This window comes from Podarcis filfolensis (genome assembly GCF_964270895.1).
Source record: "Podarcis filfolensis genome assembly, chromosome: 5".
Classification (NCBI taxonomy): Eukaryota; Metazoa; Chordata; class Lepidosauria; order Squamata; family Lacertidae; genus Podarcis; species Podarcis filfolensis.
The window spans coordinates 15,287,328-15,313,402 of NC_139608.1; the positions used below are offsets into that span (position 1 = coordinate 15,287,328).

At 43.3% G+C, this 26,075-nt stretch overlaps 3 protein-coding genes across 6 annotated transcripts in view; 1 reads left to right on the forward strand and 2 right to left on the reverse strand.

The window, feature by feature from the left end:
* Window positions 1-26,075, forward strand: part of PHC3 (polyhomeotic homolog 3) — a 52,976-nt gene that overhangs the window by 6,395 nt on the left and 20,506 nt on the right. For 3 of the 4 annotated variants that reach the window (XM_083613186.1, XM_083613188.1, XM_083613187.1), the window contains exons 5-8: window positions 278-403; window positions 3,163-3,261; window positions 22,973-23,213; window positions 24,718-25,592. In XM_083613186.1, coding sequence (XP_083469312.1) covers window positions 278-403; window positions 3,163-3,261; window positions 22,973-23,213; window positions 24,718-25,592 — 1,341 coding nt within the window. Of the gene's footprint in view, window positions 1-244; window positions 404-3,162; window positions 3,262-22,972; window positions 23,214-24,717; window positions 25,593-26,075 lie in introns of all 4 variants that reach the window. The other variant, XM_083613185.1, reaches the window with a different exon arrangement.
* LOC310762340 (A-kinase anchor protein 4-like) lies at window positions 6,088-8,800 on the reverse strand. Its single transcript, XM_083613239.1, has one exon. It carries the CDS (start codon window positions 8,625-8,627, stop codon window positions 6,255-6,257), a length of 2,373 nt encoding a protein of 790 aa, XP_083469365.1. The 5' UTR covers window positions 8,628-8,800; the 3' UTR covers window positions 6,088-6,254.
* Window positions 16,976-19,794, reverse strand: LOC310762354 (A-kinase anchor protein 4-like). The gene has a single exon (XM_083613266.1). It carries the CDS (start codon window positions 19,628-19,630, stop codon window positions 17,582-17,584), a length of 2,049 nt encoding a protein of 682 aa, XP_083469392.1. The 5' UTR covers window positions 19,631-19,794; the 3' UTR covers window positions 16,976-17,581.

The window sequence follows — 26,075 nt, forward strand, 5'->3', positions numbered from 1 at the left end:
TTTATTGCTTTGCGCAAAGATCTTCCTGATGAACAGACAGGTGCTTAAGGATGCAACTTTGAAAGATGACATAATTTTTTTTACAAACCTAGATTCTGTGGTTCAGAGTACAACTGCAAGTCCAATATATTGCCTGGCAACCCTGGGCATGTTTACTTGGAAGCAACTTCCGCTGTTTTCTGTGGGGCTCTTTTGAAATTGTGGAATGAAAGTAGTTAATAAAACAATATTTTTGCTTCCATAGATTAATCTTTCTCCTTCTCCTACACCCGCGCAGCTAATAAGCCGTTCACAGACCTCCAACAGTAGTAGCAGCAGTCTTACCCAACAGACCATGCTTCTGGGGAGCACCTCTCCTACTTTGACTGCAAGCCAGGCTCAGATGTACCTCCGAGCCCAAATGGTAAGTCTTGCTAGTTTATATTTTATTATATTTTTTTTAATGGTTGCTAAGGTTTAGTTGTTCTTTTCTGTTTCGTGGCTAATGGTTCCTTGTCCCCTCTGAGTTTCCAACAGTGACTGTAATTTAGCAGTTAAGTTTTGTAATTGCATCTTGTTTAAATATCACGAGGCCACAAAGGAGCAGAATCCTGCTGAAATCTCAAGAACATTTCTGTGGGTACCGGATAATTGGTGGTTTTGACATAACAGCCCTGCATGCATTTCCTCAAAAAGGATATTGTAGAGTTAGAAAAGGTTCAGAAAAGGGCAGCCAAAATGATCAAGTGGGGGAAGCAACTCCCCTATGAAGAAAGGTTGCAGTGTTTGGGATTTTTAAGTTTAGAGGAAAGGCAAGTGAGAGGTGACATGATGGAGTTTATAAAATTATTCATGGTGCAGAGAAAGTGGATACAGGATTTTCCCCCTCCCCCTTCCCCTAACACTAGAATTCATGTTACAGGTAGGTTGGTCTGCCGTAGTCGAAACAAAATAAAAAAATTCCTTCCAGTAGCACCTTAGAGACCAACTAAGTTTGTTATTGGTATGAGCTTTCGTGTGCATGCAGACTTCTTCAGATACTAGAATTCATGGACATCCAATGAAGCTTAGTGTTGGAAGGTTCAGGAGAGATAAAAGAAAATACTTGTTCATGTGACACATAGTTAAACTGTAGAACTCGCTCCCACAGGTAGGCAGTGATGACCTCCAACGTAAAAGAGGATTCGACAAATTCATGGAGGGAGAGGGCAATCAGTGGTTACTAGCTAAGATGGCTATTCTCTGCTGCCACAGTTGGAGGCAGCAGTGCTGGAACCAGTACTAGTAGCTGGAAACAGCAGGAGGGGAGAGTGTCCTTGTGCTTGAATCCTTCTAGTGGGTTTCTCACAGGCGTCTGGTTGGCCTCTGTGAAAAGCTGGACTAGATGAGCCATTGGCTTCATCCAGGACGCTCTTCTTATGTTCTTAGATATTCTTAAAGTAGAAGAATGGGCCTTTTAAATTACTCCCTCTGCTTGCGAAGTATATGTGGTCTGGTGTTTATAGTAGGGCGTTTTCAGGACGGACACAAGTGAGAGTCACTTAGCCTTGCCAGCAGTTTTGTTTTTTTAGCTGCTCTTCCTCTGTAGCTTGGTGAACATCTGGTGTAGGGTAACCCAACAAACGATGGTTAAGCAAATCCATAGTTAAGACAGCAAGCCCCGCTTGTCAAGGAAAAATTGGGGATCTCGTTTGTTCCTTTGCAGCTATGTTGCTGCTTACCCCACACTTGATTCCACATGTGATGTGAGCTGTGTGGCAGATGGAAATGGCTTGGGGAAATAGCCTCATGTGCCATATTGGGGCTTGTGCTGGGCCATATGTTCTGCACCCCTGTTCTATGTAGAAGAAAGTGCCATAGAACAGTTGGAGTATATTAAGGGAAGAACTTTTGCCTAGCCCTCCACATTGTTTGATATCATACTGTTGCATGGGCAGGAATACCCCTGATCCACTTCCTCTGTATAACTTTTTCTTAGATACTAAATGGAGTAAGCTGTTACTTAAGTAGCATCAGGCCAGGATGTTCATCCACCAGGGCCGGTTCCATGATTGTTTATCTTTAAACCCGGTTGCTTATGAGTGAAAGACTTTTATGAGTATGAATTGGAAACCTTTGAAAATGATGTGTAAAATCATTGGCAAAGAACTGTTTAAAAAAAAAGTCTGTGCTGTTGAGCCTTTTTGATTTCTTCTTCTGATGATTCTCTTTGAGAATGATTTTAAGCATTAATGGGGGGAAATACGCTGTTCTGTTTTTGTTAAATCAATCTCTCTGATCCAGTTTGTTGTGGGGCATGACTAGAATAATTCATTTGAAGGAACAAAGAGTTGGCAAAGATGATCTGTGGGGTCAGCAAGTGTTTTGTTTTTTTGTTTGCTTGTTTTGTTAGGGGATTGCCTGGTTCAGGCCTGTAATTAAAATAACTATGCTACTTTTCTTGCTAGACTTAGGATAGTGGGAAATATTTCTGAAGGGAGCACACCATCTCTTGCTGTAGACATCCCCAAGTTTGTGTTTTTTCACCTGTGGGATTTTAGAGATGTTGGCTGCAGCTCCTCACCAGTCATGTCTCAGATGTATATGGAGATGCAGCACCAATAGCCCGGTTTACAGTTCCTTCTGTCATCCTCTGGTCATGGCTTTTGTGGACTTGTTGCATGTGCTTCTTCCATTCCCAGTCAAGCCTGCTGATTCCTAATGTGCCATCCCTTGAAAAGGCTTTGTGATCCCACTGGCCTCTCTGCCTCTCCTTGGAACTGGATATCACTTTGCAACTCCGCATAAATAAATTAATGCAGGGATCTGCTGGTTCTGCGTTTCTGCCTCATTTTGGAGAGAGTGAGCAAATCAGTTGTTTGCCTCCCTTTCCTCTCTGCAAAAAGCAGCTTCTGAGGAAGGAGGGATTTTCATCAGGAGCATCGCAGGTGAGTCGGAAGGGTTAAAACTCTTCCTTTCCACTCCCTGCAGTCCTGGTGCTGTTCTCTGCTTTACCCCTCCTGTGGCTGAGCTACTTGGTGAAAGGCTGGAAAGCTGCATTATTCTGGAATACTGCAGCAAATCTTTGCAGCCTTTTCTTTAAAAAAAAAGACCTGAGAGAATTTTCTATCTAAGCTTTGGTTTGTTTGTGTGCATTCATGGTACAGTGTGTGCCTCAATTTTCTTTTTTGCTACCTTCCACAGCTGATTTTTACACCTGCTACCACTGTGGCGGCTGTCCAGTCTGACATTCCTGTTGTGTCGTCGTCCTCTTCGTTTCCCTGTCAGTCTGCGGCTACTCAGGTGAGCTCACGTGGGTTGTGTGAGCATGTGTGTGTGTGTGTATCCATTTCCAGATCCATTGTGAGTGGTCGGCATGCTGTTCTACTCTTTGTATCTAATGCTGCATTATTTATATACTGCTTTTCAAGCGGACCTCGCAAAGGGGTTTATATAAAAGTATTAAAACTGTAAGATAAATAAAATTTAAAAACAACAACAGACAAGCTATGGGGTAGGGGGGTGTAGAAGCCTGTGAATGCTAGATCCCATTTACCTTCAGGGCAAGGTGCTTCTTGAGTTTCTCTGTACAGTGGTACCTCGGGTTACATACGCTTCAGGTTACAGACGCTTCAGGTTACAGACTCCGCTAACCCAGAAATAGTACCTCGGGTTAAGAACTTTGATTCAGGATGAGAACAGAAATCGTGCAGCAGCGGCGCGGCGGCAGCAGGAGGCCCCATTAGCTAAAGTGGTGCTTCAGGTTAAGAACAGTTTCAGGTTAAGTATGGACCTCCAGAACGAATTAAGTACTTAATCCGAGGTACCACTGTAGTGGTAGTTGGGAGTGGGAGAGGTCTCCCCAGCTGAAACACCGAGAGCTGGATGATGTCAATTCTCCAGGGTGTTCCATCTTTCTCCTCCTCACAGAGCAAGATGACTGTTGAACCACAGCCACTATAGGGCCACTCATTCAACTGTTATCTGTATCTTTACCTTAAAACTTTGAACTGCTACAGCGACATTAGTATTTTGCCATATTACATGGCCAGTCTATGTTAGCAGTAACGTATTCTTGATCCCAAGAAGCATGTATCTAAAACATGTGTCGCTTAAATTTCAATGACCTCTTACCCTCTTTAACCTGTTAGAAAAAAGTTGTACTGTAGGTTGGTACATTTTGATACATTTTCCCAAAGAGGCAGATGTAGATGCTTTTTTAAGATGACAATGTAGAATGACTTTAAACCTAATGACTAAATAATATTGCAGTAATGATGAACCCCTTGCTCCCAGAATTGATGTACAAGATCAGACTTAACCAGTGCATATTAATGCCAAAGAGCCTTTGAAAGAAATAAAGCATTCACTATGAAGAATAATAAAGTTTTATAAGCTTTTAACATGGCAATTCCGTATGTCGGCTCAAATTGATAACTGAATTTATTTCTGCATAAACGATGATCCTAAACACACCTGAAACTGAGGGTCACAGTTAATGCTAATCCTACTTAGAGTAGACCCACTGAAAATAATGTAGATGGCTAACTTAGGTCCATTAATTGCAATGGGTTTGCTCTGAATATAACTTAGTTGGATACAGCCATGAGTTCCGCTGCAGTTAATGGGCCTCATGTCACACACACTCACATATACAGTGCTTTTTTCTGGCGGGATGCAGGGGTACGTATACCCCTAAACATTTTATGAATCTTTGTACTTTTGTCCATTTACTGTATTCATTTCCCCTGATTTGAACTATAGAATGGTCATTTTCTTGAGACAAAATGAAAGTACCCCTAAACATTTTTTTAGGGGAAAAAAGCACTGTGTATGTATACAGTGGTACCTCGTGTTGCGTAACCTCCAGGTTACGGAATCTTCGGATTATGACTGCGGCAAACCCAAAAGTGTATACTTCCGGGTTTCGCCGCATGCGCAGAAGTGCTCTGCACGCGTGCACAGAAGCAGTGCCTCTAGTTATGGATTTTTCAGGGTGTGCATGGCACCCCAAAATGAATTAAATTTGTAATCAGAGGTACCATCATATATGTGTGTGTGTGTGTGTGTGTGTGTGTGTGTGAAAAAATATGAAATATGAAAAAAATCCATCAACAGAAATACTTTAGTACAAAAAGAACCATGTGCAATCAGTAAAGTATTATTTCTACACCTTCTCTAATTTCCCTTTGAGCAGATCAGAGTGGTGTTAAAAGGACAATGAAACAAATATGTAGTCTAACAAGGTTGCACATTCAAGCTTGGGAGCAGTGGCAGAGACATTGGGAGTGGAATGTGCAGAGTTTGGGTAATAGCAGCATGAAGGCATCTGCATCAGATACTGTTATGTGTAGAAATCTCACATGATACGCAGCCTTGGTGAATCCCATTCCAAAGACAGATGTCAAGTTTACATTTTACTGTAAGTCCTGCATGTAAGTCCTGAGTCGTCTGATCATTCTTGCAGTTAAAATGCCTTTTTCTTCTATGTTTATATAAGCATGGTCTTAGGTTCAGCAGAATCAGTTACAATAGCTTTTGAAAATAGGGCTTTTGTAGCCTGTGAGTGACTGCCAGTTTTACAAAAAGCTACATCTTTAGAAATAGCAGGGGTGTGGGAGAAGCTTTGCAGATTCAGAATATATAAATCAGTGATCCTTTTGTGGACCAAAATATTTACCCTCCTATCTTTGCTTAACTAGTCAATACCAATGTGAAATTATGGATAGTGTAGTTGGAGAAACTGAACACTGCTAAATCAAAACCCAACCAATTTTCTTCATCTTACTAACAAAACTATTAAACTTCATGGGTTTTGCTTGACAGAAAGTGGAATCCTGAAGTACAAGGAGTACTGTTCAGCAACATAAACCTTTTTACCTAACTTTAAATGCTTTGTGATGTCTATTGAAGTGGAAGGGAAAGAAGAGGGAAAGAATCTGTGATCAGTCTTGAATCCAGAAAGAATCTCCCTAATAGTAAAAAACAGATGTCAAAAGGCAAAACTACCCAAATGGTCTACCGACTACACTGGTAACAATCTCCAATAAAACAACCTCTAGATTTCGTATCGCCTTTCCATCTCATAAATAGTATCTACATTTGAATTAATAAACAAATCAATGACAGTTGACATTTGTATTTTTTTTATTGATGATTTTGCCCAGCTAGTGTGACAGCCTGTGGAATTTGATGAACTGTTGTCTATGGAAAATGAGCTGTATTGTTATTCCATCTGGTAATTAAGATGGCACTTCGCTGGGTGGAATTAATGAGAGGGAGGTGTTGGCACTTGTCTACAGATTAGCAAGCAACCAGTCAAGAAGTCCGCCACGAGGCATGTTTCCCACAGCGGCATCAACCTGTTGTTTTTCGAAATACTTCATTACCTCCTGCAAAATATCCCCCACACTCGCACCCTTCTTGGCTGCTTTGTCAGCCAATTGAGGAAGCTTCTTCAGTTCCTCATCATTCTCATTCATGAATGTGAGATTGGGCACTTGGAAGTGAGAGGCCGCCATCCATTGGAGGATAGCCTGGAGCTCTTTGTTCTGTGAGCTGGTATTGGCACACTGGTTGTTTACTATCACCTCAGAACCAGCGGGCACAAGTGGCTTTCCAATACTAGTAGGTTGTGGAGGTTTCTGGGATGCCATCGAATCTGGACTTGATACACCTTTGTTTCTTGCGGTAAAGTATGTAGCTTGATCATCAGAGTAATCTTCAACAACAAAATCAGGGCTTTTAGTCATGTACATACACAGCTTCATCACAGATTCCATCAGCTGATCAATGAATTTCTTGTTTATTTGGTCCATGTTTTCAGAATCCATTTCTGGATTGCAGTGTTTGGTTGAGGATTTTCTGCTAGACCTATCATCATATGAGCTTGGTTTGCAATTCTTGGTGCTTATTTCGCACTCATCAACGTTGAAACCAGCCTCTTGAAGGACCTTCTGGATGATTGATAGGAGAGCACTTTGTATTTCTCCCCTCTGGTAATCTTGCTGTTGTGGATCACCCTTGCAACCATGAGATTTGGAACCATGTTTGCCTCCCTTTTCACAGAACCCAAATGAAGATGTGTTTGAGTCATGACATGGGTCCTTGTATTGAGTTAGCAGGTGCTGCTGTATCAACATTAAAGCTGTCAAAATGAGGTCTTTTGCTAGAAACTCAGTTGTGGAGCTACTTTTTTCTGGTCTCTTGTCATGGCATCCCCTGTCTGGACCTTTGCATCCTGTTTTTGATCGCAGCATGCTGATTCCATCCTTAATTATTGTCTCACCTACTTTCTGAGCTGCAGACTGAGCTGGATCTTGCTTTACTTTCTCCCTCGTGTGTAATCCACCTTTCAAAGATGCGAAATGCATATTTGGAGCATTAGGATCTAACGAACATCCTGTCTTCAATAAAGAGTATACAAGACTATGCCCTTTCTCCTTAGTTTCCGACATCAAAGCGTTGTACATTCTTAGTACCATTGCTTCTAAAATCTCCGTTGACTTCTGGGTCCCTGCATTGAAGAGATTTTTCTTCACTGTGGTAACAAAGTCAGAGTCTGTCATGAGGACCCCAGTGACATTATGTAGATTTTTCATAGTAGAGTCAATTAAGTCTGATATGACATCCTTTGTGTGTTTGAGAAACACTCTTTTCAAAATCACACAAGCTGGAAGTGGTTGCCTACTCTTGTGAATCTTTGTGGCATTCACAAATGAGAATGTCATATCCTTAGCATTTTTATTTGCATAAACCATTAGCCCTTTGTTAAAAGAACCGCAGTCATTGCGACCTGACTGTTTCCTTGGATGTATCAAATGAGCATGTGACGTTGGCTTTCCGTCATCACATTCTGGCATGGATTCACTTTGGTTGGAGCATACCTCACCATAAAAGAGAGAGGTTTTCTTGGGACTTCCTTTACCCTCTTCCTTCTTGCCCGTAACCTGTTCTTGAGATGATTTAACACCAGGATCCTGGGCATTTTCCATCACCTCGTTCACCATCTTGGATGCAACTTTACTTACAGAACCAGGATTGAGGGCTTTCCCATCTTTGGTGGCATAAATTGCCTGGCGTATACATTTATTGGCAGCATCTTCCAGATTTTCAGAGATCTCTTTACTTGCCATTTGCATAACCAAGGAGCACAACTTTTGAACAGTGCTTGCTACTTCATCTGCAGGTCCTTTCTGACCTTCAGCAGACTTGAAAGCTGTGTTGTTGTTGTTCTGGGACATCTTGTCAGCCGCTGATGGCTTTTGTTGACGAGGGGCAGTAGAAGGGGTCAGTGCATGTTGGAATCCACATGCATATTTCTGCAGGTCGTCAAAGAGCCAGGACACAACATTCAGTTCTTCAGTTGAACCTTGTTTGAACAGACAGACTGCTCCTTCAGTCTTAGACTGTTCTGGTGTCTCACTATCCTTTATTACAATTACCTCTTTGTCCTGCATTTTCCCCAGATCAAGTCCTGTGGCAGTTTCATTGCCTTTAGACTGGCCAGCAGCATCTTTGCCTGTATCGTCTGTGTTTTTTATGTTCAGGCTGGAGACATCAACAAAACAGATCACTTTTCGCTCCTGGTCCTTCCCTCCATCAGGATTGTAGAGGTCTACCTTACACACGCCTGCTTGGCTGTGTAACCAGTCAACTTCTTGAGACATCCTTTGAAGTTTACAACTGGAATTGCACCTAGGACCGTAGTGGGTGTTCTTTCTCAGCTCAGCTGCTTTGGTGACCCTGCCAGACTGAAGATGTTGCCTCCTCTCTCAACTTTCCATGCTCTTCTGCTGCCAGATGTCATTTTCACTTGTGTGCACACATGGTTTCTATGGCAGCAATGACATCACAAAGAAGCAGCACTGCCACCCACCAGTGGTGTGATTTCAGTTATTTAACAAGATATTGTTGCCCAACTTTTCTCCTTATCTATCCTACATGGTCTATGAGAAATTTGTTGTGTGTAGGGGGAAATTAATGGTGCATTTTCAAACCTAATACAGTCATACCTCATGTTACATTTGCTTCATGTTATGTTCTTTCAGGTTTCGTCCTGCGGCGACCCAGAAGTACCGTAAAGGGTTACTTCCGGGTTTCGCCACTCACGCATGCGCACTAGCGCTAAATCGCGCTTCGCGCATGCGCACAAGACCAAATCGCACCGCGCACGTGCGCAGATATGGCGCTTCAGGTTGCGCTCTTTTCATGTTGCGAACGGGCCTCTGGAACCGATCCTCTTCGTAACCAGAGGTACCACTGTAATGGAAAATTAAGAATGGTTATTTTCTACATTTATTTTACTATAAAAATAATCTATGCAGACCTTAAGTAAAGCTTCCACAGTGATTTAATCATAATAGGCTTCTAAACATAGCCACAAAGGAAGTGTCACAACTTCAAAATACTTGAAGCACTTGGTTGTCATCTGTCTTTCTCAAGAGACAATGAAGGAGTGTGCCTTTCAGGGTGAAGTCAAACTGTTGGAATGTTACACAGCGTCTGCTGTGGCTGTAGAGATTAATATGGGAGAGACATGTTTTGTTGCAGTTGGGGCAGATGAAGATGTCTTGTTGTGCTGCTGCAAATGCCTCTGCACTCCTCCCAGCAGTCCTTCCTCCTCTGGGCACTTCTGTGGATACGTGACCTGATTGTCTTCAGGCCCTGCAGTCATCTGCATAGGATTCCTGTGCGGCAGAGTTAATGATGCCAGCCTTCACGTCTCATTTGCAGACATCTTTGTAACACAGGATTTGTCTGCCGATGGGTCTGGTGCCTGAAGTCAGCTCCCTGCAGTGCTACAGTGTGCTAAAGTAACCCAACTTTGAGGTTACCAATGCATGGGTCTCTGTTGCCATGCTATCCTTTGTCCAAGAATAGCTGTAACTCATACACAAGCCAAAACTGACAGAAGACACTCCTAGTGGTGAAAACCACTTGTGCCTCCGCTGCCACTGCTGGATCCTGGAGCGTTGTTCCTTCAGATGGAGTGCAACCCTGTCTACATTAGATGATCTACCGAATTCCTAGATCCAGGAACCCACACACTTAAAAGCAGGGGCATAGGAAGGGGGGCATTGGGGGGGCGGTCCGTCCTGGGTGTCATCTCTGAGGTGGGGTGACAAATGCCACCTGGGCAGATCGCCACACCACCCCCTGAGCACCACCCAATGGGCACCAGCCGCAGACGCTGCACTGTCTGCCTGCTGCCTCCCCCCCAGCTGTAGGGCAGATGAGGCCCCGTGGCACACCCTGTCCCTTCCTCAGAGCACCCTGCCCCTGGGCATGCTGCCCCAGGTGCCTGAGAGGCTTCCACTGCTACTGCTTAAAAGGCATGTTCTCAGGATTTAGGCCATGATCTCACATATGCATATGAAACCCAGAAGAGCTTATAGTAATTATTATTATTATTATTATTATTATTATTATTATTATTATTTATTATTTGTACCCCGCCCATCTGGCTGGGTTTCCCCAGCCACTCTGGGTGGCTTCCAACAAAGATGAAAAATACACTAAAATGTCACATATTAAAAACTTCCCTGAACAAGGCTGCCTTCAGATGTCTTCTGAATGTCAGGTAGTTGTTTATCGCTTTGACATCTGATGGGAGGGTGTTCCACAGGGCAGGCGCCACTACCGAGAAGGCCCTCTGCCTGGTTCCCTGTAACTTGGCCTCTTGCAGTGAGGGAACCGCCAGAAGGCCCTCGGAGCTGGACCTCAGTGTCCGGGCAGAACGATGGGGGAGGAGACGCTCCTTCAGATATACTGGACCGAGGCCGTTTAGGGCTTTAAAGGTCAGCACCAACACTTTGAATTGTGCTCGGAAACGTACTGGGAGCCAATGTAGGTCTTTCAAGACCAGTGTTATGTGGTCTCGGCGGCCGCTCCCAGTCACCAGTCTAGCTGCCGCGTTCTGGATTAGTTGTAGTTTCCGGGTCACCTTCAAAGGTAGCCCCACGTAGAGCGCATTGCAGTAGTCCAAGCGGGAGATAACCAGAGCATGCACCACTCTGGCGAGACAGTCTGCAGGCAGATAGGGTCTCAGTCTGTGTACCAGATGGAGCTGGTAAACAGCTGCCCTGGATACAGATTTGACCTGTGCCTCCATGGACAGCTGTGAGTCCAAAATGACTCCCAGGCTGCGCACCTGGTCCTTCAGGGGCACAGTTACCCCATTCAGGACCAGGGAATCCTCCACACCTGCCCGCCTCCTGTCCCCCAATGCCTTTGGTTGGCATCACTGGACATTTGGCTGAGGCCTGTGCCTTCTCATACTACTTGCTATTGTTGCCTGCCTCCTGCTCACTGTGGGTGAGTGAGCATTAACATGAATGAGGAGGAGTTGTAATTTCTACATCAGGGGCATAGGAAGGGGGCGGCAGGGGTGGTCGCCCCAGGTGTCCCAGAGGGGGATGACAAAATCCACCCTGGGCGGATCACACCACTGCGCCACGATCGGACCCCTGCTGGGAGAATCACACTGCCACACCACAATGAGACCTCCACTAGGAAGATTGCACCACCACATTGCAATTGCGCTGCCCTCTTGGGCGGATTGTGCTGCCCCCAGGTGCACGGCATATGCGCCGCTCCGGGTGCCCGAGCAGTTAGCTCCGCCGCTGAATACCATGTCAGCATTCTGGGAGGTGGTCAGATTGGGCAAAGAGAGAATGGCAAGAAGGGAGCTGTGGCATTAGCAACAAATTCTGTGGCACTTAATCCTGGGTAGGGATATAGGCTTGCAGCCTTAAATGGCGAAAAAAATTCAGACACTTTGAACTGAAGTCATAGTAATTCATGGGGTTCCTCCTGAGTAGAATCAAGCCATACAGTAGGGCTCAGCGTCCCTCTTGCACACCTGTCTGATGAATTTGGGAACCTGTTAAATTGACCAGCCGAGATCGACTTTGATGCAAGCCAAACAATGCTTGTAGCTCAAGTATCATGTAATAGGTCCCATGCTACATCCACTCTGAAGGTTTATAGAAAGTAAGAGCCCTGCTGGTTCACATTAAGGGCCCATTTAGTCCTGTTCTCATAGTGGCCACCTAGATACTTTGGAAAAGCCACAAGAGGATCTAAGTGCCAACAGCACTCTGCATCCTGTGTTCCTCAGGAACTAGTGTACTGGAGATATAGCCATCATGGCTAGTAGCCATTGATAGCCTTGAATTTGTCTAACTGCATTTTAAAGCTATCCAAGTTGGGACCCATCGCTATAGTTGGTGGCAGCAGATTCCATAGTTTAACTGTTTACTACGTGAAGAAGTACTTCCTGAATTTTCCAGTATTCAACTTCATTGGATAATCATGATTTCTTGCGTTGTGAGAGGATGGGAAAACTTCTATTCATTTTCTCGATATTGTGTGTAATTTTTTGCTCCAGTTTCAATCCCCAGCATCTCCATGGGGGGCTGGAAATGCCCCTTGCCTGAAACCCTGGAGAGCAGCTGCCAGTCAGAGTAGACAGTATTGAGCTAGATGGACCAATGGTCTGATTCAGTAGAACTGTATCCCAAGTGCAGTTGCATCTTAGATGCAATATTATGATACTGACTGTATGAATATTATGATACTGACCGTATGAATGGTGCCAAACATGCGATTTACCTTTTTCACAGCTGCTGCACAATTGGAGAACATTTGCACCAACCTATGCACTACAACCCCAAGTTCTCTTTTCTGGTCAGTCACCTCCAGTTTAGAGCCCTTTAGTAAATATGTGAATTTAGGATTTTTTACCCTATTGTGTATCATTTTATGCTTGCTTACATTAAACTATATTTGCCGTTTTAATGCCAACTCAGCTAGTTTGGAAATATTCTTTTGGAGCTCCTCATAGCCCTCTTTTTATTTTACCAGTTTTATGTCATCAGCAAAATTGGCCACCTCACTGCTCACTCCTAACTCCAGATCGTTTATGAATAGGTTAAAAAGCACCAGAATCTTACTTTCTACATGCCTCCACAAGAGAACTATCTATTTATTCCTACTTTCTGCTTCTCTTTGCTTACCTTATGGTCCATAAGAGGGCATCTCCTCTTATCCAGTGATTCCTAAGCTTACTTAGGGGTCTTTCATAAGGGACTGTATCAAGCTCCTTGGAAGTCAAAAGTTCCATATGTTTGCTGCTTATTGATACTCTTGGACTAATTGACACTCACAGAGAAGTTTAAAAATTTTGACAGACATAACTTTCCTTTGCGGAAGCTGTGCTGATTCTTCTTCAGCAAGACTTGTTCTTCTATATGCTTAGTGTTTTTATCTTTAAGCGCATTCCATCACTTTTCCTGGAACACATGTTAAACTAGCTGGTCTAATTTCTTGGATTCCTACCCATCCGCCTTGATTGCTTAAAAAAACCACAACCTAGTGTTGCATTGACAGTTTTCCAGCCCTTGGGTATGGAAGCTAATCTGAGGAATGAATTACAGAGTTGCACTGCAAGAAGGAGCAGCACATTCTAATTTCTCTGTGTATCTGGCTCAGCAAGTATCCTCCCTTCTTTTCACTTTTCCTCCTGGGTAACTATAGGTCTGATTCAACCACAGGAGAATCCTCCAAGTGGAGTGGCCCTATGGATACATATGTGTGAAGTAACATCTGACCAGGCCCATCCATGGTTACAGAGCCTCTTAACTGATGGTGATGCAAGCGAACACACTGGCTGAAAAATGTACGGCCCCACACATGCAAACGATCACCAAGCAGTGGCATAAGTGATCTTAATTGTGTCTGATCAGCTTCCCCAGTCCATTCTCACCACACACTCCAAAAGTGACTGACCATGCCCCACAGAATTGGTTTGTACTAGGTCAAACTTATTTGCAGACACCAGTGGCAACAATACCCACATTTCAGCTGTTAGGGGAGGTACACATTACCTTACTAAAGGTCACAAGAACAAAAGAAGAGCCTTCTAAGCAACTGACCGTTTGCATGTATATTTAAGAGCACTATAGGCACTGCTCCCAGTTCGCTTAACAACGCTTACCAGGTCCTGGGTGCCACTCAATATTAAGTCCAGGGTCACCACCTCTCTGGTCAATTCCAACACCAGCTGTTATAGTGCACAGTCATTTAGGGCATCTAGAAATATTACCTCTTTGTCATGACTGGTACACATATGTAGCCATTCTATACATTATTGCAATGTCTCCTCTTTTAGATACTTCCTTGATTTCATTCATCATCTCAAGGTCTCCTTGAGCATTTTGATAGCACATCCCCAGTACTAAATTATTTGGGGGGGCCAGTATCGCCACCCACAATGATTCTGTGGTGGAGTCTGCCCGTTTTGAGATTTCTAGCTTGCTGGATTCAGTGCTGTCTTTGAGGTGCAGAGTGACACCACCTCTGGTCTACCCTTATCTGTCCTTCCTGTAGCATTTATATCCAAAGATAACCATGTCCCACTGGTTCTCTCCATTCCACCACGTTTTTGTGATGTTCACTATAAACATATGTGGTATGCATAAACACTTGCATACCAGTCTCCTCTTGAAACTTTGTTTACCCTCCAGGTGTCCCCTCCTTCTCCCCCAGTGAGACTTGCCCCACATTTCTCTCTACGCGGGGCTGCCCTTCAAGCTGACCCAGAAACTCCAGCGGGTGCAGAATGCTGCAGCAAGGCTCCTCACGGGGTCTCTACCATGGGAGCATATTCACCCAGTGCTTTTCCAGCTGCACTGGCTCCTGGTAGAGTACAGGGTCAGATTTAAGGTGCTGCTTTTAACCTTTAAAGCCCTTCACGGCCTAGGACCCTCGTACCTAAGGGACCGCCTCTCCAGGTATGCCCCACGGAGAGCCTCAAGGTCCATAAATAGCAACACCCTAGTGGTCCCGGGCCCTAAGGAAGTTAGATTGGCTTCAACCAGAGCCAGGGCCTTTTCAACTCTGGCTCCGGCCTGGTGGAACGCTCTGCCTCATGAGACCAGGGCCCTGCAGGATCTGATTTCTTTCCGCAGGGCCTGTAAGACAGAGTTGTTCCGCCTGGCCTTTTGCTTGGAGCCAATTTGATTCCCTCCCTCTCTTTCTTTTTTCCTTTCCTTCTCCTCCTGCGATGAGGCTACATTTTAATATTTTAATGTTTCAATATTTTAATGTTGTACTTTAATTTTGTTTTTAAGTTGTAAACATTCAACTTGTTTTTATTATTGCTTGTAAGCCGCTCTGAGCCCGGCCTTGGCTGGGGAGGGCGGGGTATAAATAAAAATTATTATTATTATTATTATTATTATTATTATTATTATTATTTTGAAAACGTTAGCCTTGAGACTATGTTTTCTTTTATGAGGGTCACCCCTGAGGCTTGCTTTGAGGAGGTCTACCAGAGTCTAAGAAGATGCAGTTCCCAAAACACTGTAAACCTTTTAATTCTAGCAAGCTTTCAGTGAGCTTGATGCAGGTTTGGGAAGTGTGTGTGAAATAGATAGTATTTTTAATGAATTTATGCTGCTAATTATATTGAAATCACTCACATATTAGCAGGCTGGCTAAGGGCAAGCTGGCAATGTGTGAAGTAAGCAGTGCTGAATTTGCAAACAGAACTCTTCCAAGGATTTCAGCAGCCTGTATAAGATTACTATATTGGCTCTACTTGCATGCTCTGCATAGTCTCTTACAATATAGTACAAAGCATTGCCTAACATTTCTCCAGTTCCTTACCATGTGCTGATTATTACTGCTCTTCACCTCATATGTTTGCTTCCATCAGTTTTGTAGCAGCAAATAATTGGTCTTCACATCGTATAGTTTTGCATAAAATAACTTTTTTCCTTGGTTCTGGTAAGGGGTGGTTCCAGGTTTGATAAGCCTTTTGGCAACCTGTGCAGTGAGAGATATCTCGAGGAGGAGGGATTGTGTAAACAGAAAAATCCTCTACCATGCACAACTACTGTACTTGATGTGGGGCTGGTAAGGTCAAAAGCAATGTGCAGAGAGAGTTCTAGGATGGAGGCCTGGGCCCCAACAGAGAAAGTAGCTGCAAGTTATTCTTACTGTTTGTCCTAAAAGATAATGCATGTGCATGTAGGATTATATTTTATAACAGAAAGATCTGCATTTTCTTTTAACATTGTTAAATGCAGACTCATGAAGATATTGGTGGTTTTTTAAACTGTGAAAATTTCTTAAGCATTTTATGGTGCAATCTTACTTTCTTCATCTTTCCATAATCAAGTGACAGAGACTTTTTTATTTTTTTGCCACGTGTTGTGACATACCCTTGTAGAGATCCACCAATTCAGAATGGGTAGAGCTTAAATTACAGAAAGTAAAACACTTATTTTTCGTGTAATCACAAAACCAGTCCTTGCAACTGGTACATCTTTGTCCTTCATTATGTAGAAAGAAGACGCAGGTCTACTTTTATTGTTACTTGTCTAAAATCCTAAACTTTGTTAAGCTAGAAGTAACACCAAAATTACCTTGCTGAGACTAAGGCATTAAAACAATACTCACCACACTCAAAATTGCAGGATAGTCATTTAGTCCTTGTTTAATTCACTGTGTTGCCTACAATTTAGCATTAAATTTCATGTGTCAGAAAGGACATGCAAGAAAAGATGCCCCATTCCAACTGCAACAAGGGTCTAGCCAGGTGACTGACTGAAGCTAGCTATATAACGTGATGCTCAAGATGAGGACCTCCTATTCATCCCATTGTCGTGAACTTTCTGTCATGGGGTTGTGTGCATTTGCGGTGGGGGGGGGAGTATTCCTGATTTCAGATACATTAATTTATGAGACCCTGAATTGGTCAGCAAGATCTACCAATGCTTGATATTCTATGATTCCACCTCAGCAGTATACAGCTTAGCGTGTGTCTGTCTTTGGTTACAGACATCCTGGATGCAACCATGTAAGAGGCAACTGACTTATATTGCCAGAGGTTGCCCCCAGTAGTTTGTTAATTGCATTCTACTTCCCTATTAAAGTTATGGGCAGTAGCAAAGGAGAAGCACGGAGATTCCTTTAAAATAAACTGGCCTGGAAGTGAACACAATGTAAATGCATTGTCCTAACATTTATTTTCTGGAGCACTCCCTTTTGGAGACAGAATACTTCTTTACATCAGTAGGTAGATGAGGGTGGAATGTTCAAAGCACAAAGTGGATGTCACAAAGCAGAAGTGAATATAAGCTTTTAAATTTTACCACATTCTGATTTGTAACGCGTTGAGACAGTTGCCACAACTGATACTTTCTCATCTACTGTGACCGGAAACTTGGACTCCCTCCCCTTCCTTCTTTCCCCCACCTTTCTGTGCCTTATCACTAATTTTCATTAGCAGCCTACAGTAGTAGTAGAAAGGCCTTGAACACATCCTGCATTTTGATTTATTTTTTTTAATGCTGTTTCTGGGCTCCTTGGATTATGTATAATGTATAATTAGGACCTGGTTATTTGTTTGAAGTGATCAATAAACAGCCTGTCTCCCCTCTCACTTTTTTTTTTATTCTTTTTTATTGATGAGCTTGCCCAGCTACCCCAGTTCAGTTCAGTGCACTGTTGCTTGCAGTGGGGCTGTATTGGTGGTTTCAGTTGCGCCAGCAAAGAGTGGTTTCGGCGCCTGGACTGGGCTCACGAGAGTAACATGAGAGGGAAGAGTTAGTTCTTACAGGTTAGCAAGCAGCCAGTCGACTAGTCCACACCGAGGCATTTGTCCCGACATGGCATCCACCTGTTGTTTTTCATAATACCTCATTACCTCCTGAACAATGTCGCCTACGCTGTAGCCCTTCTTGGCTGCTTTGTCAGCCAGCTGAGGAAGCCTTGCCAATTCTCCATCTTGATCGTTCATGAATGTCAGGTTTGGCACATTGAATTGCGAAGCAACTAACCACTGGAGCACAGCTTGCAGTTCTTTGTTTTGTGTACTGTTGTTGCAGTTCTGGTTATTCACAATCACCTCAGAGCCCACACCCAATGGCATCCCGTTACATTTTCCGTCATCGCCACCTTTAGCCATCAGCATGCACAGCTTCATCACCGATTCCACCAGTTGGTCAATAAACTGCTTGTTTATCTGTTCCATGTTGTCATTCATATCAGGCCCCCCATATGATTTAGATAAGGCCCTCTGTGGTCTGCACTCGGCAAAGGAAGGCTGCTTATAGCCTCTGTCAGGGGGACACTCGTCTGCAACACCAGCTTCTCTTAGTACTTTCTGGATGATGGACAAGAGAATACTTGAGATATCACATTTTTGGGATTCCAGGCTTTCCTGTCTGCCCCCGCCTGGCCTTGAACCATATTTGGACCCACCGCTTCTGTCATGGGAACAGCAAAACGATGTGGTAGTTGTCTCGCGGGTGGGTGCTTGATCTTTGTTTTTTTCTAAGAGGTGTTGCTGTATTAACATTAACGCTGTTACAATAAGGTCTTTAGCGTACACATCCATTGAACAGTGCTTGTCTGCACCTTTGCTTCCACCGGGATGGGGCCTCATTTGTCCATTTCCTCCTCTGCCCTGCATTTCACCTTTAAGTGATGCAAACTGCAATCCTTGAGTTCTGGAGTCTGTGTGTGTACCTGCTTTTAGTGCCGTGAAAGCTAAGCATTGCTTTTTATCGTCTCCTGACAATGCTTTGAATAAACGTTTCACCATTGCTTCCAGAATCTCAGTTGACTTCTGGGTCCCTGCATTGAAAAGGTTCTTCTTCACTGTGTTGACAAAGTCAGAGTCTGTCATGAGCACTCCTGTGACGTTGTGTAGATTTTTCATAGTGGAGTCAATTAAGTCAGATATGACATCCCTGGTGTGTTTCAAAAGCACCTTCTTTAACACCACGCAAGCTGGTGGAGGATGCTTGCCTTTTTGGACTTTCATTGTCTTCATGAATGAGAACATCATATCTGAAGCAACCTGGTTTGCATATACCATCAACCCTTTGCTTACAGAGCCATCATCCTGTCCAGGACATGACTGTTTCCTTTCCAACATTTGTCTGTCTGCTCCCTGACCATTCCTGTAGCCGTTCTGATTGCACATCTCTCCATAAAAGACGGAAGCTTTTCTGGGGTCATCGTGAGATGATTTGGGGGACAGCTTGCCATAGTCTGCGCTGCTGTTTGATCCGCGGGGGTTGATGGATTGCCGAATGCATTTACTACTGTCAAATTTATCCTTCATTTCCTTCTGTGCCATTTGAACCACTAAAGAACAGAGTTTGTTAACATAATAGGAAAGATCATCTCCTCCTCTTGGGCAACCATTGCCCCGGAAGGAAGTATCACTGGTCTGGGACATCTTCTCAAGCGCAGGTGAATTGTAAGCAGATTTACGAGGGCCTGAGGGGGTTAGTGCATGCTGGAATCCAACTGCGTATTTCTGAAGGTCGTTGCTGAGCCAGCTAACAACGTTGAGTTCTTCAGAAGAGCCTTGCTTGAAAAGGCAGACGGCGCCTTCGGTATTAGAATGGGGATCGTTCTCGTTGTCCTTTATTACAATTACTTCCTTTTCTTCAAGATTACGAAGGTCAAGACAAGGGTCAGCGGCACCAGATAATCCTCTGTTGTGTTTGTGTTTGTCTGTTACTTTGAGGTTGCCAACATCAACGAAACAGATAACTTTGCGGTCTTGGTTTCTTGACTCGTCGGGACTGTAGAGGTCTACTTTGCAAAGGGCTGACTGACTCTGTAGCCAGTCAAACTCCTGTTCCATACTATGTGCCCAGAATCTGAATTGTGCCCCAGGTTGTGGAGCGTTCTTGTTTCGGTTTTCGCTGACCCTGCCCCACTCAAGATGTTGCCTCCTCTCTCAGCTTTCCATGCTCTTGTACTGGCTGATGGCATTTTCATTTGTGTGCACACATGGTTTCTATGACAGCAGTGACATCATAAAGCATGGATATCATCCACCAACCAGTGATGCCTTGGCCCTGCTTAACATAAGATTGTTCTGTGTTTTTCCCCTGTTAACCTGTACTAAAAGCATACCCAAAAGATTAAAGTATTGATTTTAGTAGTCAGGTTGAAAAATAAGGGCGTGTATTGGTTTGCTTCCTAAGTAATCCCCCTTTTCAGAACACAATCAAGGAAGCAGGCAGCCAACTGTTCCAATATAAGCTTTTGTTTTTGTACAAATAAATATATTGCATTTGCATTAGCTCAGTGTGCCCCATATTTGAGCGTGTATGAGAATTAAGAGCTTAAGGGCAATCTTTTCTCATGTAGGATCTTTGGCCTCAAGGCTTCTAGTGACCTCACAAAGAACTGTTGCCATATCAATAACCCTATCCTCTCAATTTTTTTATCTGCTTGCTTTTCTGCTGCCTCTTTTTTCTACCACTACCTTCAGTCTTACTGTGGTATGTTAACTTTGAGTGCTCGACTTCATATTTTCATTTATAGTTTCCTTGTCATTGTTCATTGTCCTCTGTAGTTTTTAAATACCTCAATGTATTATTTCTTAAAAGTGAGACTGTGACTTTGACCATATTAGGGTCAGGAACCTAGTCATAGACACTGTTTTGTGTAAAAGACAGACAGAGCAATGAACAGAAGAAAATAAAAGAAAAATCATCCATCTCAATATGTAACAGAGCAAACAGCAAAAAGTTCATTCCTCTTCAAGATGAAGGTGGGGGGTTTTTGTCCTTCCTGGAGAGAAGGAATATTTCAGCTTTTAGGCCAGGCTTCCTCAAACTCTGCCTTCCAGATGTTTTGATACTACAATTCCTATCATCCCTGACCACTGGTCCTGCTCGCTAGGGATCATGGGAGTTGTAGGCCAAAAACATCTGGAGGGCCGAGTTTGAGGAAGTCTGTTTTAGGCAATGCTGTCTAGGAAAGAGCAGGGTAGTTCTGCTATTTTTAAGCTTCTACTTGGAAGTAACATATAGGCAGTGCGAGTGCCGGCTATTTTGTGCCCTAGGCAAGGCTAACTACCTCAAAAAAATGCTAACTTCAGTTTTCAGAAACAGATGTCTTACAGAACAAATGAAAAGCACAAACTTGAAACTGCTAAATTTATCTTAAATTGGAAGAATATGTAATACATCCATATTTGATTATGTTTCTCAAATAGAAAATGTTTTAGCCAAATCATTTTGAATAATAATCTTGTGAATTATGATATTAAGATGTAAGTCTCATAAATTTCAATTTCATGCACATCAGTATCTTGCTTTGAGTCCCTTTTCATTTACTAATTTTGCCACCAATTCCTTCAGGTCAAGTGATGATGCTTGGGCATGTTCAACTGTTATAGTTCTCAAGCCAACTAGTCTCTTTTGCAACATGATTGAGCATATGTAAGTTTTTATAAGTTTGAGCTTTGAGAAACTGCATTTGCCACTTGCCACTGACACTGCAAGTGTGAGAAACATTAGGCACATTATCCAGGAGTTTTTGTTTCAGTATGAAAAGAAGTACTGCTTGTGGCAGCATGGACTTTGGAAGTCTTTGAGCTATTGCTATAAATTCACAGCAAAGATATTCAGCATCAGTATAGTATTTTTGTTTCCATCATGCATCTATGATTTTTCCAATTTTTTGCAGACCTTCAGTACATCATCAGTAGATTTTGTGTTCATGCTGTATACACTCAAACCTCTGTTGTCGAAGGTAATCCGTTTGGCTTCTGAAATGTTTGGCAACTGAGGCGCAGCTTCCAGTTGGTTGCAGGAGCTTCCTGGACTCAAACGGAAGCTGTTTCAGACATTTGGCTTCTGAAAAGCATTTAAAACCAGAGCATTTACTTCCAGGTTTTGGCGTTCGGGAGCCAAAACGTTCCAAAATGGAGGCGTTCACGATCCAAGGTTTGACTGTATATCATACAGGAAGCCAAATAGGGAATTGTATTGTTGTAGCTGCTGGAATTTTTTCAGTTGTACCACGGAATGCCAGGTTTTACATGCCAAGAACTCTGACCAAAGCAGTCAAGTATTCTAAGATCTGTCACTAATATTGTTCTTCTCGCCTAATTTCCTGCTGGTTATCATTGTGAATTGGTTTTCCTTTAGATAAGCACAATTCAAATTCTTTCCAGGCAGGTCTGATAATTTTCTTAATGTTCAGTATTCCTCTTTTGTGAAGACAGAATTGCTCCCATGTTCTTCCAGTCTTTTCATAGAACCATAGAATTGTAGTGTTGGAAGGGACTCCAAAGGTCACAGGAATGTCTTGAGATGTCAGTTAACAGTGGTTCGTGTGAAGCTATGCAGGGCCTTCAGGGTATAAATTTATTTATTGTCTGTTTGATCAACATGATTATGGAAGTGTTCAAAACAGATATAGTTGGACTTCCCTTCCCTTTGTATTATAAGTATAGCACCTTACAGCCTGGCATTTCAAGCTAGGTGCAGGTATCTAACAGTTTCCTGGAATGTGAGAAGTCATTCTGATTTGAGGAGCATTGACTTTGACCCAGCTGTGGTCTAGTGAAGTGCCTGCAGTGTTTTTATTTTATTTATCAGTGGGAAACTTCATCTTTTCAGGATTCAATTAGCATCATGTGGAACTATAAGAATCTCGTACCTCTGTGCTGTGTTTCACTTTTACAACTAGTGTTCTATACAAATATTTTACATCCCTTTTTTGCAATATATTTAAATGGTTTGTTAGATACACTTTGAGGTGGCCTTTCTGTATGGTATTATTGGGGTATTTATGTTTCCTCCCTCTTTTCATTTTATCCTGCCACTACCCCAACCAGATCTGTATAGCCTATCATAGATGTGACAGAAAACCAAGCAAAGTAATTTCCTTGGGGGAACTGTGAATGGATTTGAATTCCACTATTTATTGTCAGTCTAATAGTAATATCACGTAAATTTTAATACTGCTCTCTGACCACAATAGTATGGACTTTGGTATTATTAACATCTCTAGCACTGTGTAAACAGTAGATATTGAGAAGCTCAGTTCTGACCTGCTTTTCCCATGGAACTTACTGGGCTTCATTGTAGTGCTTTTCTGATTTTGGCATCGTCAAATGGAAAGCTTGCCATCAAGCTGGTTATTAAACTTCATGTTGGATTTATTTTTTAATCCCTTTCTTTAGGTCCAGAATTTGACACTGCGCAGCCAGAAGTTGGGTGTATTATCTAGTTCACAGAACGGCTCTCCAAAAAGCAGTAGTCATGCCCAGACACTAGCTGTGTGCCCTAATAAACCCGTAACCAGTACCAAAGCCAGCCAGTCAGATCCTCTAGAAAGCAAACGGAAAGGTGACAGCCCAACAGCAGAGCCTCGAAGCCCAGCCGTCACACGCACATCCAGTATTCATCAGCTCATGGCACCAGGTAGGATAGAGAGGTCACCTTCTTCAAAGAATGTTCATTTTAAATACAATGTATTGTTTGATTTTTGTGCATATTTTCTGTGTCCAGTCACTTGTGTGGAATGCCCCACAAAATCTGAAGCCCCAGGAAATTCTAGGAAGCTCCAGGTAAGTGGGAACATTAAAATAAGCACTCATATACTGACACGACAGTGTTCCATCACATTCTGGACTGAAAAATTCTGCCTAAAGTCATTGAAATGTGACGTACATATATTGAAGAAACAGCGTGGCACATTAGTGGTACATCACTGTATATCTATCTGGGAAGGTTTCTTCCTTTTACCAACAGTAGTTGAACTGAAGTATTTGATGAGAGGGAAGCATTTCAATAAACTTTACTTTGTGCAATTCCCGAGGGTGAGAGGAGAACAGAACAGAACATCCCAATCCAGCGCTCTGCTGGTTTAAGGATTGCTCTTGTGCACCTACCTGTTTTTGTTTTAAATTTCCCTCCCATTCTTGTTGGGATCAAATCGGTATATATGTCGGCCCCAGGGCTAATATACTTGTGCTCCTGGTTTGGGGCATGTCGGGGAACTGGGACAGCAATGGATCATTCATACCCAAGCCTTGCCCTGGTCTGGCCCCAAAACACCCTTGTCAACCCTACAAGCACCAGAACTCTGACGTCAGCAAAGCAAAGGGCCATGGCAGTTTCCACAGCTTCAGGAAGGGAGCAGCCGGCATATGGTCTCCCTCTCCAAGGTTAGATGTCTCTTTCCACTACTGGAGAGCTGATCTTCCTCTATCCCATGGGTTGCCACCCCAGGGACCCATAGGATTTTAGGGTTAGCGTTTGAATGTTACAGTCAAACTTGAAGCTTTACTGTGGAATTATTTTTATTAGGATATTTGTAAGTATTTTAACACATGATGGCACATTAACACAAAGCCCTTCCATAAATGTATGAATTATATAGATTTTAAGGCAGTGAACGGCAGTGAAAACTGTTAACATACAAAATAAAATAAATAAATCATTCCAGTAGCACCTTAGAGACCAACTAAGTTTGTTATGAGCTTTCGTGTGCATGCACACTTCTTCAGATACCAAATGTTAACATACAAATTATTGTAGTATGCCTGAAGAACTGCTTCCTAGGGATAGTCACTGGAAAAAGTTAGCTACAACTTTGATTTTAGATTTGACTACTGTTTTGTCTGTTACAGTTGCCCAATTTAATTCTAAAAATGAAGAATTTTCTAGTGAAAAATAGTCCCCCTACCCTCATATTATTGTTCATAGGTGTGTTTCTCTAAGGATTTGTCAAATTCAGGGTATTGTATTGAATGTATTAGTTGCCATTTATAATGGCCTCTATTTGCCATTTATAATAGATCTATTTGTTTGATTTGGTCAAATGCCGGGTGGACATGACTCTAAAACTATGCATTATTATTTTTTGCGGATTTAAGGAAATGATTATTGATTCTCTCTTTTTATTTTCCTTTTCACTGTGCAGCTTCATATTCTGCTATTCAGCCTCATTCTCTGTTAAAGCACCAGCAGTCCCCTCTTCACTCACCACCTTCAAAAATTTCCCACCACCAGCTGATCTTCCAGCAGCAACAAGTTCAACCAATCACGCTCCAGCTTCCTCCCAACCAGGAAGCATCTGTGTCGCAACACTGTGCCCCTCTCCAAGGCCATGCTCTTCCTCCAGCCCCCAGCAGCACCTCATCGCAGCACTGCACACCTGTCCACATCCATCCCCCGCCACTTCCTCCTCCACTTTCTCCAACTCCATCCCAGTCCTCCCAGCAGTCAGTCGTGGTATCTCCTCCACCACCTCCTTCGCCCAGCCAGTCGCCAACAATAATTATACACCCCCAAGCTCTTATTCAGTCGCAAACACATCCGCTAGCATCATCAGCACTTCAGTCAGAGCATCACCCGGCGCAGGCCGATGATAGGCCAGCAGAAGCAACCTCGCAGCCTTCTAATCTTCCAGCCCAGCTGCCACCTTCCCCAATAGTTCACATTGGGTCACCGGATCAGCCTGCCATGGTGTCCACGGGCCAACATATAACATCTCCAACGCCTCACCAGCAGTATCCGGCTTTGCAGCCCACGCCAATCCCAGTGGCAGCCTCTCCCCAGCTGCCAACATCTCCAGCCCACAGCCAGCCGCTTCCTCTCCCGCCTGTTCAGTCTTTACAAGTGCAGCCTGACATTTTGTCCCAGGGTCAGGTTTTGGTGCAGAACACGTTGGTTTCTGAGGAGGAGCTTCCTGCTGCCGAAGCGTTGGTCCAGCTGCCGTTTCAGACTCTTCCTCCTCCTCAGACGGTTGCAGTGAATCTTCAAGTGCAACAAGCAGTTCCTGTTGAGACCCCGGTGGTAAGCGTCTGATAACTTCCCTCTCCAGTTTTGAAATGGGAGATGAAACACCGACAAGTTTAAACTGGATGGATGTTAGATATTTGTGTTCTTACAGCTCTTCAGGATTGAAAATAGTGTTTTTCTCAAAAGCGTTTGCCGGTTTTACTATTTTGATGTGATAGATTATACATTTGACTTAAAAATTGTTAGGTACTCTGAGAAGTCTTGACCAACAGCAAGGTGGAAATAGCTAAAGGAATGAATGCATATGTAAATCAAAGCATCCTAACCCTGCCATGTATGCACCAGCTGTTTTTTTCATGATGAAGCAGTAATCATACAGTGGACGCTCAGGTTGCAAATGTGATCCGTGCGGGAGGCACGTTTGCAACCCGCAGTGCCGCGTCTGCGCAGGTCGCAATTCAGCGCTTCTGCGCATGCGCAAAGCGTGATTTAGTGCTTCTGCACATGCGCAAGCGTCAAAACCTGGAAGTAACCCGT